This window comes from Ruditapes philippinarum, unplaced genomic scaffold (genome assembly GCF_026571515.1).
Source record: "Ruditapes philippinarum isolate M1 unplaced genomic scaffold, ASM2657151v2 ctg211_1_1_1_1, whole genome shotgun sequence".
Classification (NCBI taxonomy): Eukaryota; Metazoa; Mollusca; class Bivalvia; order Venerida; family Veneridae; genus Ruditapes; species Ruditapes philippinarum.
This window is the reverse complement of record NW_026852000.1, coordinates 617,804-634,990: the sequence shown is the minus strand read 5'-3', so window position 1 is coordinate 634,990 and position 17,187 is coordinate 617,804. Positions and strand designations below refer to the sequence as shown.

At 34.5% G+C, this 17,187-nt stretch overlaps 2 protein-coding genes across 2 annotated transcripts in view; one reads left to right on the top strand and one right to left on the bottom strand.

Moving 5' to 3' along the window:
• Positions 1-1,373: 1,373 nt before the first annotated feature.
• Positions 1,374-8,492, bottom strand: LOC132745873 (small ribosomal subunit protein uS13). Its single transcript, XM_060734882.1, has 6 exons — positions 8,442-8,492; positions 6,738-6,836; positions 6,110-6,196; positions 4,024-4,125; positions 2,196-2,287; positions 1,374-1,491 (listed from the first exon to the last, which is right to left on the bottom strand). The coding sequence occupies exons 1-6, from the start codon at positions 8,442-8,444 to the stop codon at positions 1,416-1,418; spliced, it is 459 nt and encodes a 152-aa protein (XP_060590865.1). The 5' UTR covers positions 8,445-8,492; the 3' UTR covers positions 1,374-1,415.
• LOC132745865 (vacuolar protein sorting-associated protein 52 homolog) overlaps positions 8,464-17,187 on the top strand; it is a 23,282-nt gene continuing 14,558 nt past the window's right edge. Inside the window, exons 1-7 of the mRNA XM_060734869.1 lie at positions 8,464-8,584; positions 10,986-11,061; positions 12,328-12,380; positions 13,278-13,353; positions 14,062-14,129; positions 16,103-16,216; positions 17,040-17,101. Coding sequence (XP_060590852.1) covers positions 8,501-8,584; positions 10,986-11,061; positions 12,328-12,380; positions 13,278-13,353; positions 14,062-14,129; positions 16,103-16,216; positions 17,040-17,101 — 533 coding nt within the window. The 5' untranslated portion in view covers positions 8,464-8,500. The remainder of the gene's footprint in view (positions 8,585-10,985; positions 11,062-12,327; positions 12,381-13,277; positions 13,354-14,061; positions 14,130-16,102; positions 16,217-17,039; positions 17,102-17,187) is intronic.

Genomic DNA, 17,187 nt, shown 5'->3' with positions numbered 1-17,187 from the left:
TTACACATATTATATCGATGCAATCTTCAACTTAAGAAGTATAGTTTTTTTGTCATTTTTTGTTGAATGCACATTTTCTGGCCATAATTTTAATGATTTCGTAGAACAATAACAAAGGGCCCGTCAAATACAGATTAGTTTAAAACAACTACAACTACAATTTGTCCTGACTTACTATTACGTCGAGCAAACATTTTCTTGATTTTGATCCTTAATTGGATCATTCTTTTGATTTTGTTAACTGTTGATTTTTATCAACACAATGTCATTCAATCATTTTCAGCAAATTTAAGCACTTTTCAAGAGAGTAAGCAAATTCAAGGACTTTTAAGCACTTTTTACATTTTTAAGCATTTTTTAAGAAAGGGATTCAAATTTAAGCACTTTTTAAGACTGTACGAACCCTGTTGAATGTGTGCAATCCTTACCAAGATAATGAACAGAAACTGATGATGAGGGAACAGGGTAACACTATGTGCCCCTGCCATTTTATGGCGGGGGCATAAAAAGTTGCATTTGACATGCAAGTCCAATCCACTGCTGTGACCTTTTGACATGGGTCTTGCACAAAACAGTCATTTATTTTGTACCAATTTTATAAAAGTACAAAATCTGTTTTTTTATTGTGTTCACTGTGTTGTCAAGTCCTTTATGTGATCATTTCTGATTTCATTGGAATCTTAAACTCTACCCTTAATAATTTGGTCATATTTGTTTGTTTTGGGTTTTTACGTCACATCGACACAGTATAGATCATATCGCGATGTTCCAGCTTTACTGGTGGAGGAAGACCTCGGGTGCCCTTCCGTGCATATTTCAGACACGAACGGGCACCAGTGTAGAACCACCGACATTCCACAACAGTTATTAATTTAGGGAAAAAAACTATATAATAACTATTATTGGATTTCACCATTTTCATAAAAGGAATTATCCTCTTCTTAAACAGTTATATAAGTTATTAGGTTTATTCTCAGATTTAAACACCTTTTTTATCTCAACGGCTGATCCATCAACCTGGCTAACTAACCAGTACTTACAAATTTTTCCACAAGTGTCGACTACTAATCTTTAATTTCTGAATGGCAATGAAAGAACAGTTAGTCCAATGTTCGAGATAGATTTTCTAGTGAAGGGGATAGAAAATATTCCCAAAAGTGCAAGTTTTCAGCTTACAGTTCCAGCAATATCTTATTTTCTCAAAATTAATGAATTGGTGAGCAAAATGATAGATATTCTATTAGAGAATTTATGCATTGGTTTCCAAATTTCCATCTGTGTAACATGCCACAACATAACTCGTGTCTATAAGCTTAAAGCTTCCTACACATTGGAACTAAAGTAAAGTTCTGTATAAACTAAAATAGAAAGGCTGAAGTTCTTTGCTTTTTTTATTGACAGAATGTATGTACAGTTTACTTCTTCTTTGACACACCGACAGTTTTACCAGTATGACCAGTTGTTTTAGTATGCTGACCTCTTACACGGAGACTGAAAAATATGAAAAAGTTCAATTATTTTATTACATTTAAAAGCTGATGAAATTATCATAATCAAATCAATTATATAGCTTGGGTCATTATTCAAGCTCGTTATTGCTGAAATTGAACATTGGCAATGGGATATCGATATATCCTTCATATTCAGTATCAATTCACAATTAAGAATATCAATACAATTTAAAACCTATCTTTCCCCGTCTTGCGAGAATATTTTCCCATGAAGAAATCTCTCTTTTTTGTCACTCTTTTTTGTTATTTAATTTTCAGAAGTCGGTGAGAAATAATAACCTAGTAGCAAACTTTCTTTTAGCATGCATAACACCATGTTATAAAGTAACAGTTAAAATATTTAACCTTTTCAAAAGTATGAGGTATTTGATTCCACAATGTCCTCAGTATTCAAAATTTTCCATCAATAACAACCCTAATAGAAGCAAAACATTTGCACCACATACACAACAAAATGGCTTACAAAGAAATAACTATTTATAATCAATAGCAAATGATATTGACAATCATTTACTGCTCAATAGAAATCATTCCTTATTCTTATGGTCTTAAATGGCTTCATTGAAAACTTTCATTCTGGTTTCCGTTGTTATCCAAATATAGCATAAAGGAAGTAATCATAAAATTGCTAACAAAGAATGACTTATTTGCATTCTGAAGGATAAACAAACTACTATAACATACCCCCAGTAATGTCTAAGACCTCTGTGTGTTCTAATTTTCTTCAGTCTCTCCAAATCTTCACGAAGTTTGTTGTCAAGGCCATTTGACATTACCTGAAAGGATACACACATGTTTTACTTGGTTAACAAGCAATTATCATAGTATTGCAAGCAATCCATAAGTCCCCTACCGGTTAGAACCCCAGCAACATTCTGATGGGCCATTGGCCATTCAATTTTACCAGTGATATTTTCATATTGTCATATTATTACGATGTGGGATTTTAAAGTAAATCCTATAAGGAATGAAGAAGTTGGAGTGAAAAATACCAATTTCTCGAAAAAATCTAAGTTCAAGGGGGACATAATTCTGGAAATAGTCTTGCTAGAGTATTTAACCTTCTCAAAAATGTTGAGTGATAATAAGAAACATATATATGAAGTTTGAAGTAGATACATTAGGAAATAAAGAAGTTATTTAAAAAAGACAACATTTTTTTTGATAAAAATTCTTAGTTCAAGGGAGGTAATACTGATAATTTTTGTGCTAGAGTTGTAAACCTGGTCACATATGTTGTGGTTGATGACCAGAATGTTATATTTAAAGTTTGAAGTAAACACCTTAAGAAAAAAAGAACTTATAGTGAAAAAGCAGAAAAATTCAAATCAGAAATCTTGAAATTCAGGCTATTTGTTGCCATAGCAACCAGATTTTTCAACATAGGAAGAAAAGAAAAATATGTGCATAATTTCCAGACTGCCATCTACCCATATTTCCAGTTTCATAAAAATATTTTCAGTACTTTTTGAGTTATCACTGGGTCCAGTTTATGTGTTAAATTTGCCATATTTTCAGACTATTTGTTGCCATAGCAACCAGAATTTTCAACATAGGAAGAAAAGAAAAAGATGTGCATAATCTCCAGACTGCCATCTTCACATATTTGAAGTTTCATAAAAATATTTTCAGTACTTTTTGAGTTATCATTGGATCCAGTTTATGTGTTAAATTTGCCATATTTTCAGACTATTTGTTGCCATAGCAACCAGAATTTTCAACATAGGAAGAAAAAAAAGACGTGCATAATCTCCATACTGCCATCTATCCATATATCAAGTTTCATAAAAATATTTTCAGTACTTTTTGCGTTATCGCGGGATCCAGATTTGTGGACAGACGGACTGACAGACAGACGGTCGGAGGGTAAACCTAAAGTCCCCTCCGGTTAAACCGGTAGGGGACTAATAACTTAAGATCACAAATTTTAATTTTTTGGTTTCGCCTAGAGTCACACATGCACTGTTAAGGTTATATGGAAATCCTCTATTCAGGCAGAAACTGGCACCTGTGTAGAACCACCGACCTTCCGCAAGCTAGATTCCTTACATTTTAAGTCCCAGAATAGACTTAAATCAGCAATGGAAAGAGGCCAGCAGGTTGAAGTCGCTGACCTTAAATGCTAGCCACACATGCCGACAAAAAAGTCTAAAACATAAATATTAGTCTTACAAATACATATTATGTAAAACAAGACGTGACTGACAAGTCAGCAGTAAAACTGGAACCTTGTTTACGCCAGAAGTTTATTAAATGGGTGATTTTCCTTCCGATTTTTTTTTTGTTTTAAAGGGGATTTTTTTCTCAGAAAGAAGAAAAAACATACTACTTTAGGAGGGGAACGGGGCCATTGATATTCTGCCCCAAAATCAACTTTCATAATTTATGCAATTTTACGATCTGATGATGGAGCATGTTGGCTTTCACAAAGCTGACAAGTAATTGCCTACCAACTAAACTACATGTAATGGCCTGGTAAGACAAGACATTATATAATATTACAAATACAGACCTGTGAAAATTTACCATCCTTTACATCTTTCTGTCTGTTGAGGAACCAGTCTGGTATCTTGTACTGACGAGGATTCTGGAGAATTGTCATAACCCTCTCAATCTGAAAGTGAAACTCATCAGTTATGTACATTGAAGTGACATTATGCTCATATTTCAGTTGTCATGTTGAGCTTAATTAGCTACATATTTAAAACGATTGTATATTACATTTGATTGACCAATACTTAATGACAAATGCTTGGGATAAAATATTTGAATTTAACTTCATTAAATTTTGTCTTTGTCAGCCATGTTCGATTTTCACTAAGTGGATGCAAAGTGAAAGAAGGCCTTTCTTTAAACTATGAATGTCAAAATCCAGTTTCAAGTGCTTTGCATTTTTTTGTTGGGTTACATGTCACACAAACACAGAAAAGGTCATATGGCAACTTTCCAGCTTTACTGATGGAGAAAAAACCTCAGTGCCCCTCTGTGCTTTAAATTAAATCACAAACAGGCACCAAAGTAGAACCATCTCCTTTACGTAAGCTAGCTGGATAGCTGTCTCATAACAATTCTGAAGAGACATGGGCAGCTCAAACCAACAGTGGTGACAGGCAAGTGGTTTGAAGTTTGACACTTAAGTCATAACTTGCAAGAATTCAAATTGTTTGTAGAATTAAGACTTAAATATGTTCAATTGTGTTTTTATTTTTCAAATGCCCTTGTCAGGCAAGCTACCTTAAGAAACAAGCAAATTCGTTGAATTTATATACCCCGCCGAGTACTGCTTATTATTAACACAACAACTGAAGACATAAGGCTTTATTTATATATTAATCATGGCATAAACAGTAATATTCTTTTAACTTGATAAATATTTAGGGCAATAACAGAGCCATAACTTTGTGTTAAATAGTAAAATCTGGAAATGCCAATGAGATGTATGCATACTACATAACTAATCAAGGGCCATAAATCTGAGTTATAAGTATCTGACTAGAACAAGGCGACGATATGCACATCTCCTCTTAGTATCCCATAAAGTTTCATTGAATTCCAGCCAGTAATAGCAGAGAAGTAGCGAGGAAACAAATATTTTTCTATATGGATACTGCATAACTAATCAAGGGCCATAACTCTGGGTTAAAGTGTCTGACCGGAACAAGCTGACGATATGCGCATCTCCTCTTGGTATTGAAGGTTCCCATAAAGTTTCGTTGAATTCCAGCCAGTAGTTGCAGAGAAGTAGTGCGGAAACGATTTTTACTCTATATGCATACTACATAACTAATCAAGGGCCATAACTCTGAGTTAAAGGGCCTGACCTGAACAAGCCGACGATATGGGCATCTCCTCTCGATATTAATGATTCCCATAAAGTTTTGTTGAATTCCAGCCAGTAGTTGCAGAGAACTACTCCGGAAACGATTTTTACTCCATATGCATATTGCATAACTAATCAAGGGCCATAACTCTGAGTTAAAGTGTCTGACCCAAACAAGCCGACGATATGCGCATCTCCTCTTGGTATTGATGATTCCCATAAAGTTTCGTTGAATTCCAGCCAGTAGTAGCAGAGAAGTAGTGCGGAAACGATTTTTACTCTATATGCATACTACATAACTAATCAAGGGCCATAACTCTGAGGTAAAGTGTCTGACCGGAACAAGCCGACGATATGCGCATCTCCTCTTGATATTGATGATTCCCATAAAGTTTCGTTGAATTCCAGCCGGTAGTTGCAGAGAACTACTACGGAAACGATTTGTACTCTATATGCATACTACATAACTAATCAAGGGCCATAACTCTGAGTTGAAGGGTCGGACCGAAACAAGCCGACAATATGCACATCTCCTCTTGACATTGATGATTCCCATAAAGTTTTGTTGAATTCAAGCCAGTAGTTGCAGAGAACTACTCCGGAAACGAAATTCGGACGGACGGATGGACAACGCCAAAACTATATCCCCCTCCCGATTCCATCGGCGGGGGATAATTAACTTGCCCTGACACAACTTTTAGTTATCCCAGGCAGTCCAACAACAATTAATGTCGAGCCCTGAAAAGAGGGAATGTTTTTTTTAAGAATATTGAATTACCTCCTCTTCAGTAAGTTCACCAGCTCTCTTGGATAGATCTACATCTGCCTTCTTGCAAACAAGGTTGGCATAACGGCGACCAACACCCTGAAAAAAAAACAAAGTTTCGAGTATTTACATGTAAGTATACTTATATCATAGTTTGGAGACTTTTCCAATGAAAATGTGTCAGAGTTAAATCGTATACCCATACAGGCATGTTAACTTGAGTGCGCAACTGTAAGCTACCCCACTCCGGTTACTGTAATATACATAGAGCATGTACATTTTTACGGGGGTTTACTTATGATAACAAGGAAATGGTTAATAACAGAAAAATCATATTTAGATGCTCGTACATAAATTATTTTTTGTTTGGGGTCAACATGGAGTGTTTATATTTTTGCCTATGATATTATGAACACCACAACAAATTTGGTAATTATTATATATCTGACTTTTGCAGACAGAAGAAATAAGTGAACACGATCACATGTTCACTATTATCAGACTCAGCTCTGTACTGTGTTCACTGTCTAACATCTCATTTATTTTTCAATTTTAAATATTATTTGTAAAGAACTTATACTATTTCAAAAGTTACAAAATCATAAAACACTTTATATGAATTGTAAACAACTGAACACACCTTGATAGCCGTGAGAGCAAACATAATGTTACGTCTTCCATCAATATTTGTGTTTAAAACACGAAGAATGTGCTGGAACTTCTCTGGTATCACCAACGACTGAAATATTAATTTATACTTTTTTTAAAGCAAAAAAATAATATAACATGTATAAAAGCAGACATCTTTTAAACACTGGAAATAAGGAAACGAACAAACATACTTCTGACAACCAAATAAATACCATGTTTAAATCATAATTATCATTATTATGCAATTATCATGAAATTTTTTTTCCATATCAACATGTTAAAATACAAAATAAGAGTTAAAAAAAATCTTACACCAGTTGGTTCATATCACTGTAATCATCATTAAAGACAGGCAAAAATAAAATACCATTTCACAATGATCATAAAGACAAAATGGATGTGTTTCCCGGACTGGATGAAAATACAGTTTGTTTGATTAGGTTTTACGTCACATCTATACAGTATACAGGTCATACTGTGACGTTCCAGCTTTACTGGTGGAGGAAGACCTCAGATGCCCCTCTGTGCAATATTTCAGGCAGAAACGGGCACTTGAATAGAACCACCGACATTCCATAAGCTAGCTGGATAGCTTTCTCCCATGAAAGAATCCAAGTCACTGTCGGGATTCAAACCCACAGAGGTGAGGGGCAAGTGGTTTGAAGTCAACGATGCAAAACAATGTTAATTTAGCCATTTTTAAACCACTAGTTTGGGGTAATTTAATGTCCGATTTTAAAATTTATTACACCAATGAAAAGCTTGTGATCTTAGCTTCGTCTCAGTATATATTTCAACAAATTGTTTGACACTGAAGGTATTTAAATTTACAGTTAAACCTTCCACAAGTCAGACCATTTTACATATGTTTAATACAGTGAGATACGCAATCAGTTATCTTTACTTGCAATTCTACTGATAAGAAAAGCCTGTCGTCTGCTAGTTCGGAAACTGTCAATCCATGTATTCCATTGAATTTGTAAATTCTTTGCAATAAAATAATGTCAATGACAATGACCTATATGTATTATTTTTTTTAATGAAAATTAATTATTGCATTTTGTTTGGCTTTACGGCACACCAACAAACTATTAAGGCATATGGTACCTGAACAGGAAAGATCACCTGGCTAACCTCAGGCATAACAAACTTAAAGCAACACCAGTGCCAGATCGAAACTACCTAACCTGCTGAGGCTAAGAAATGCATAGACTCTGGTAATTCAAACAATCAAACTACTCTATCACACAGTGATACACGGTATCTGCAATTTTCATGCCTCAATCTTGCATCCCCTCAGCCACAAGGGAGTTTTTAAGAGAGTATAAAGCCCGATGTAGAAGGGTATGAACATCTTATATACATCATTACATGTACTCCTGGTATATTTCCTGGGATCGTTTCCTGGATAAGGCCCAAATAACAAGTATTTTAACTATTTTCTTATAATAACCACTGTGCATTATGCCGCATACCCTCAGATTATAATTATATCCGGCAGTATCCAAGAAAACTTACCTACACTACTTCTCAATGCAAAATAATACTAATTAAGGGCGTGCGGAACGTCATAAATGTGATAATTCATACAGTGATATAATACATCATAATAAATTTAACTATTTTGGACCGATTAGTCAGTTAACAAGTGTGATACAATGGATTTGATGTAGTGTTATTATTACTGACATACCATTTTGGTGGTTCAGCGGAAAAGGAAGTTTGTTGTATACTGGTCCCTTACATTTGAGCATGTTTGCGGCTTCTGAAGTAAAGAATTTTCAAGCCGGGATACAGCCTAACAAAATGGAGCCGGACAGCTGTCATCGAACCAGAGTAAATATTTTTATTTTGCCAGAATCACGAAATCATAATGAAATTGATTGTTTTTGCAAACATTTTTCATGATTACTTTTTCGAAAATAAAATTTGCTTTTAAAAAAGATAAAGATGTTTTTACTGGGTGATGCTAATGTGAATTGTTCTCCAACCACCTTGATTCGTCCTCATTTAGTTTCGTACCTAGGCTTGTTTTTATGTTTGCTATTTGATGATGCCCAAAGGGACATTTTTAATTTGATTTAAACTGGTCTATTTTGGTTAATACAATGCCATTTATTTCTGTTTAGAAATCCAGAAACAGAGGAAAATGTTTTTTTATTTGTTTACTTATGTTTTCATGGAAGTGGCTAGCTGTACAGACCCGTATGTCTAGCCAAAATGCTAGCCGTACGCGAGTCAAGTACGGCTAGCCAGGGCAAACTTTATTGTCTAGGCGTAGGGCAATTTTAAAAATTATATAAAAGTCGAAAATGCATAATATTGTAGATCTATGTCTTTAAACAAGGATTTTAACCCTTTCCCACATGAGCATATTGTGAAAAATGGCCGTTTTCAGTGAAAAGCCTCCTGTTACAAGTTCAAACTGCTATGAAACTATGTAAAATGCTTCAATACTAATCAAACTTGGCACAAATGTTGACTGGACCATTGCCTATTAAGGACATGCTCAGTCTTAAATTTCCTGTTACCATGGCAACGAGGGGACATCTCAAAATTGCCAAAAATCACTATTTTGCCTCGATTTTTTCCATCAAAATTAATTTCAAAGAGCTGCAACTTCTCAAGGGATTGAGATAGAGTCAAGGCTTTTCAGCGTTGGTTACACGTTACCTTATGATCGACCTGGGGTCATTTTCAGCCTCTCACAAGTCCAAAATTTTCTTGGCGATGAGGGGGACTACTGCCCCTCTTCAAACACCCCAAACAGAAGGGGGCACATCCCCCTTCTGGCAACCACCTGATCATGTGATGTACCATCTTGATAGGGGGCGGCGCCGAAAAAATTGATAACTTTTTTTAGCAACAGTTACTTTTCCCAAATGAAAAACAGTTTTTGGGGTCTAAATAATTTTTAACTGTTTGATGCCTCGAAAGGGATGGGGGTGTCAAAAAGCCGTTAAAACACGTCTGTATGAGGTAAAGGGTTAAAGACAAAAAATAACATATGCATTTTTTTTACTTTCATATAATTCTGAAAAGTGCTGTACAGCTAGACAATGCTGTGTGTTCTGGCTAGCCATACATGACTCAAGTACGGCTAGAACTTTTGGCGAGTCATACAGGCCCGTACGGCTAGCTACTCTCTATTTTCATAGCTGTTACTTTAGACCCTTTACAAACATAAGCAGAGATTTACGCTGTATTTTACCAAATTATCACTGAAATGATGATCACCGAAAGAATTTTGAGCATATTATGTTATACCCTCTGGCATCCGTCTGTCAGTCTGTCTGTTAACAATTTGGTTTCCGGAGCATATCTTAAGTTCCATTTGGCCCACAGTGTTCAAACTTCATAGGATGATTGTCCATATTGGGTTGAAGACCCCTATTAATTTTGGGGTCACAAGGTCAAAGGTCAAGGTCACTATTACCTTAAAACTGAAAACAGTTTCCGGAGCATAACTTAAGTTCCATTCAGCCCACAGTGTTCAAACTTCATAGGATGATTGTCCATATTTGGGAGAAGACCCCTATTGATTTTGGGGTCACAAGGTTAAAGGTCATGGTCATTATTACCTTAAAACTGAAAACAGTTTCCGGAACATAACTTGAAATTCATTTGGCCCACAGTGTTCAAACTTCATAGGATAATTGTCCATATTGGGTAGAAGACCCCTATTGATTTTGGGGTCACAAGGTCAAAAGTCAAGGTCATTATAACCTTAAAATTGAAAACAGTTTTTGGAGCATAACTTAAGTTCCATTTGGCCCACAATATTCAAACTTCCTAGGATGATTGTCCATATTGGGTAGAAGACCCCTATAGATTTTGGGGTCACAAGGTCAAAGATCAAGTTACTATTACTTTCAAACTGAAAACAGTTTCCAGAACATAGCTGAAGTTCCATTTGGCCCACAGTGTTCAAACTTCAAAGGATGATTGTCCATTTTAGTTAGAAGACCCCTATTGATTTTGGGGTTACAAGGTCAAGGTCACTATTACTTTCAAACTGAAAACAGTTTCCCGGAGCATAACTTAAGTTCCATTTGGCCCAAAGTGTTCAAACTTCATAGGAGGATTGCTATTTGAAGGACCTAATACTTTTTAATTCCCATGTCTTACAAATGCTTCATCCTTACTTAAAAAAAAAACACATTTGGGCATATAATGCTCCGCCTAGCGGTGCTCTCATTAATTATTTTGGATTCTATTTTATGTGCATTAATTACAGGAGGTTGAAGGGATAGCTCTCAATCTAGGAGAACTTGATTTAACATCAGATGACTTCCTACTAGAAGAGGTGGATGGTGAGTATTAACCTTTAACTTAAACATGCTTAGGAGATGTGTTACATAAGTATTTGATACTTGTTTTTATATCCAATTCCAAAATGTATAAGAAATATATTGTGACAGTGTTTGTTCTTTTTTTTCCCATAATATGTTAATATATATTTTATTTTGGTTGTGTAAACTTTTTAATTAAAGTCATGCCTGTGCTGTTATGTCATATTGTGACCATCTAGCTTTACAAATGAAGGAAGACCTTGCACCACTCTATGTATACTATTTCAAGCAAGGCTGGGGAAATGAGAGGAACTGCTGGCTTATGTAAACTACATGTTAATGGATATCGTTCAATTGTGAAAGTCACTAGTGAGATTTAAGCTCACAGGAATGAGCCACTGAGGCTTGCTGCTTGCAAGTAATCAGTATTTCAGTGATTGTTACCACTTAGACAAAAATCAAGGTTCCACTATTAAGGTCTGAAAATTTTAGCCTCAGAATAATGTTAAATCAGGAGGGGATTGCTTTTTTGGAGTTATATATCTGTTTTGTCTTAAATGTCCAATATGCCTCAGATACGGTTTTATTTTTATTTCTCAAAGGCTTTTCTTTTGGTGTCCTGTTATAGTTTCTGAAAAGATGTTCATTGGTTAATTAACTGTACCATCTTTTGCTTCTATTGCTTTCTGACAATTAGTACAATTATAGTGATTTAAGTAATTTTTATGGAAGTCAAAATACTATTTTGTTTACATTTTGCTACTCTTAGTATTGACATAAATTTTCACAATCAATGCTAATTTCTTACAATAATAAACATTTACCTAGCATTTAAATGGTAATATAATCATTTTTTGTCCTTTCTGAAGAAGGAAAAGATACTCTTTTCTGAGGCATAATGTACTTTTAAAGCATTCTCTGTTGCTCAAATCATTCTCTATATGTTGCTGCATACATGTACATCATTCATTTTGTGTGTATGACTACCTCCTTATAAGTAATGTATTGAAGCATCAACTATAAAATATAAATAAAGGGCAAAGATAATTGGTAAAAGTGCTGATCAATGTCACAAGTGCCCAGTGGTAAAAATACACTATGTTTTATTATTTTATGGTTCATGTATTCTTTCTTTATTTCAAAATAAATATTAAGTGATGTACTTTTTAGCCTGACAAATGGAGCTTAGAAATTTTAGAAAAATGCATCATCGTTTGATGAATTCAATGAAAATATGTAAGTGATACATGTACATATAAACATAGTTATTGTTTTATTCTTCTACAGTTCATATTCAAGAAAATTTAGAAGATGAGTTTGTAAAGGAAGCATTAAAGACTGTAAGTATTAATTAATAAAGAAATAATATATCCAAAACTGTGATGTTATTGCTCAAGAAAATCACTGTTTGGGGTTCGAGTGCGAGGAATTATATCACGAGGGCACAGCCGGAGTGATATAATGATGCGCATCCGAACAACAAACAGTGATTTTATCAAGTGATAAAAATCACCGATTTGGATATATTATTTCAATTCTAACATGACATCATCAAGTAAATGCTGCCGTACCTGGGGTGCGTTTCACTAACATACTGACGTTATTGTAACTCGAGTTTGAACCTAATGCGGGTCGTGTTAGAATTAATTATAAACAATATATTTTGTTCACCTTTAATATGTTTGAAAAAAATATTGGTAAAATGTGACCTATCTGTGACATAAAATGATTTTTCAATTTGTTACTCTATGCATCATTCATTGTGTGTGTGTGTGTTTGACTGTTTTCTTCATCAACTATAAAATACAAAATAGTTAATGACAACAAACTTAATACCTGGTAAGTGATAGCACAAGCTGATGAAATACAATGTAATGTCATAATGAGGTTGTCTATGAATAAATTTTCATCATTTTTGGATGATGTAAAACAGTATACTTACCAATGCGGCCGCCCTATCTCCTTACCCTTCAACCCCCCTCCATCCCCAAAATACAGTCTAATTTATACTTGATATTAAACCCTGTTAAGCTCGAACTTACGCTCTTTGAAAACAAAAATTGTGAGTACCTCAGAGTTAGAGCAAATGAGGTTGGGCTTTACACTCTCTTGACCTTTGACTGGCATTATTGGATGAATTATTCAGGTGCTCTAAGTTTAATCTCCCTTTAGACTCAAAAAACATTTTTTTTTACAAATAACATATAAATGAATATTTTATATTCTGTGTATTTCAGGGAGTTGATCTACGACAATATTCTAAACAGATAGAGTCAGAATTACTTCAGGTAGAAAATGCTTCGATACAGGACTGTATCCTTAAATATATTATATACATGTACTTGCATTCAAACATGACAAATGTTCCTTCTGCAGTGTTGAAATAAAGAAAATTGATTAAAAGAATTCGGTGGATGATATGTACAAGCATTGAAAGCGATATCGAAATCATGGAAACTAAGGAGTTTGTTGTTATTTCTTGAATGTTAATTTTATTGTATATTAAATATGATGGAAAAGTATTCAGCAACTCGTGAATTAAAATAATTCATCTTATTAAAGAAGATCAAGTTAGTTAAGGGATTGATATAAATTTTATTGTTTTGCATGTTTTGAAATCAAGACATGACTTGATATTTTCAGGAAAAATATATTTATATCTGAGTGGCTAAATCATAATGCAGATTGGTGGTAGCATTTATTTCACACTCAACATCTATTGACAGAAAAAAAGGGTCATAAAAATTCTTTTTTTTATTTGGTCTTACAAAGATTTGTTGTATTTATAAAACGCTCCATTGTGAGCTTTTGAAAATAATTGCAGTTGAGGATGGGGATTTATCTATGCGTATTTTATGTATCTCATAACATGGACTTTTAATGAATTTTTCCCCTTTGGTAAGTACATAATAAATAATATGCTGTCTGACTGACAGCTCTTGTCCTATTGATTTGATTCTTTTAAAGATATCATTAATGTACAGTATATAGGAGAATATCAATCTTTAACATAACAACCAGATATCAAGGAGAGTGAGAATATTGCCAGCCTCCATAAACAGATAGCAGCTTGTGATACCATACTAGAGGTAATTCAGCATTTTTATTTTCTTTCACTTACAATACTTCGCTGAGGTTGTGTGTATAAAGTCAATCCTATAAATATGGTTGAAAATTCCATCTACAAGACAACCAACTAAGACAGGATGGTCGGTCAGGACCTCCATGTCATCTACTGGACGGTCAGTCAAGATCTCCATGTCAGTGTGGTCAAAGTTGCTGACTTGACTTCACTTTTCCCTGCCAGTTATGTGTTTGAGTCCCACCAAAGCCTTGATTCTTTCACATAAGGCAACTATTCAACTTACATACTGATGGTCAGTGGTTCTACTTAGATGCTTGCTTCTACCTGAAATAATAATATAAAAAAACATAAGATCCTTCTATTGATTTGCTGGTCAAAGGTCATATTTTTAGAAACTGTTAATTTAACAGTTTTTTCTCTTGATAATATTGCAGTGGATTTCATGCTATATCTACCAAGCTTAAGATAGATCCACAGGCAAGGTGAAATTTCTTTGTGACAATTAACAACAGACATGGAGTATATTGACCATTGGAACCGCCTCCATCGTCGAGGGGTTAGAGTCGATATCTTCTAATCCAGTTACCTCTCTGGCGTGGGTTCAATCCCCGGGAGATGCTTTAGTTGTTTAGTGCGGAGGAAGGTAGTCTAGTACCTGTGTAACTCTCTAGGAAACTATACCCGCCTATATGACTGAAATACTGTTGGGAAAAGGCGTAAAATGAAACAAACAAACAAACAATATTGGCCAATGTCTCTCATTGCTGAAACAGAAATTATCTAGGATTAGTAGTGGGTCTTTTGTTTAGAAATTGGTAATCACTTGCTAGTTATCCAGAACAGCCGCTTAACCCTTTCCCTCATGAGCATATTGTGAAAAATGGCCGTTTTCACTGAAAAGCCTCCTGTTACAAATTCAAACTGCTATGAAACTATGAAAAATGCTTAAATACTAATCAAACTTGGCACAAATGTTTATTGACCCATTGCCTTTGTAACGACATGCTCAGTCTTAAATTTCCTGTTACCATGGCAACGAGGGGACATCTCAAAATTGCTAAAAATCACTATTTTGCCTCGATTATTTCCATCAAAATTTATTTCAAAGTGCTGCAACTTCTCAAGGGATTGAGATAGAGTCAAAGGCTTTTCAGGGTTGGTTACACGTTACCTTATGATGGACCTGGGGTCATTTATAGCCTCTTACAAGTCCCCTTCTGGCAACCCCCTCATGTATCTTTTGGATGGGGGGCGGCGCCAAAAAAGTGCTCACTTTTTTTAGCAAAATTTCTCAAACGAAAACATGTGTTTGGGGCCCAAATATGACATTTTTATACTATTTGAGGCCTAAAAAGGGGGGGGGGGTCGAAAGTGTGTTGTTTCACATATATATGAGGTAAAGGGTTAAGTGATCGCAGAGAAAATGTGTTAATGTGGTAGCAGAATGAACAAAACCTCTTGTTCAGGAATAGAACTTCCTCTTGTTTGGGAATAGAACTTCATGGTTGTTAGAAAAGAAATTGGGTGATGGTCAAGATTACTAAAATACTTATCCAGCTAAATATAACTTATAGTCCTTTTAAATAAATTCTTATTGAATTTTAACCCTATTAATCTATGTGTAGGTGTTCTACATTGTGCAAAATGAGGAAAAAGCGCCTATTTTTAAACTAAAAATCTTTTCAAATTTTATTTTGAACTATATCTCTGTAGACAATCAGTAACAATTTGACTTCTCTTGAATTTGTTTGCCCATATGTTTTTCAAATGGCTAGTTTATATAAACATATGTAAAAGAATAAATAGATTTAATCTCTGCATAGTGGCCCTCTGTAACTAAAGCAATAGCCTCTTTACAACAGCAGTATGAAATAAATTGCACCTTTTTTAGCAACAACCAGATTTTTTTGTCTTCCTCTTTAGAGGTTGTACTATATACATGTATGGTAATATTTGATGGACTGGTTTATATTTTAGAGGATGGAGGAGATGTTGAATGGTTTCCAGTCTGATCTTAGCAGTATAAGTACTGAGATACAGTCACTACAAGAACAAAGTATAGCCATGAATGTCAAGTTGAAGAATAGACAGGTATCTTGATAATATCATATCGTGCCATGACAAAACCAACATAGTGCATTTGCGACCAGCATGGATCCAGACCAGTCTGCACATCCGTGCAGTCTAATCAGGATCCATGCTGTTCGCTATCAGTTTCTCTGCTTGTTATAGGGTTTGTAAGTGAACAGCATGGATCCTGATCAGACTGCGTGGATGCACAGGCTGGTCTCGATCCATACTGGTCGCAAACGCTCTTGATTGGTTTTGTCATGGCACAGCTCATTAATTTATACATTATGACACTGATTTATATTTATACTGTACTGAAGTTACTGAAATTTGTTTCTGGATGCATGAAAAATATTAGAATTTATTAAAATGACATAATACTCATATTTTCACTGTTTAACTGAGATAATTTAGTTGTATATTTCAAAAGATTGACTATTTAAGTTAAGATTGAACAATAATTGATAAACACGAATGTTTAGGATATAAATATATATATTATGCATGTATAATCCTCCAATTAATGTTATAATCTTTAGCATGCACAATATCAATGTACTGAAAATTGTGAAATTCATTTTTTTTGTGCAAGATAGTATTGAAATTTAATAGAAACTACTGAAAATATCTTAAATAAACTTTTCCATCTTTCAATCATATTTCAAGATAACTACTGACTGAATAGTGAACAGTGTAGACCCTAATGAGATGGCATAGCTGTTGTCTTGGTCTGCACTCGTTGCATGGGTACATTCAATCATGGCCAGCAGGATAAAAGTTCAAAATTTATGTAGTTTTAGTTTTGGTAAAAATGTTTTTGCTAAAATGTGTTTCAATGTTTCAGTCAATACGTGGGGAGCTCAGTCAGTTTGTAGATGAAATGGTTATACCAGAATCAATGATCAAGTAAGTACATTAAACTATTTATTATTTATTTATATATTATAGAGTTGCAAAGTAAGTCTTATTTTATATGAAATAAGTATTAATCA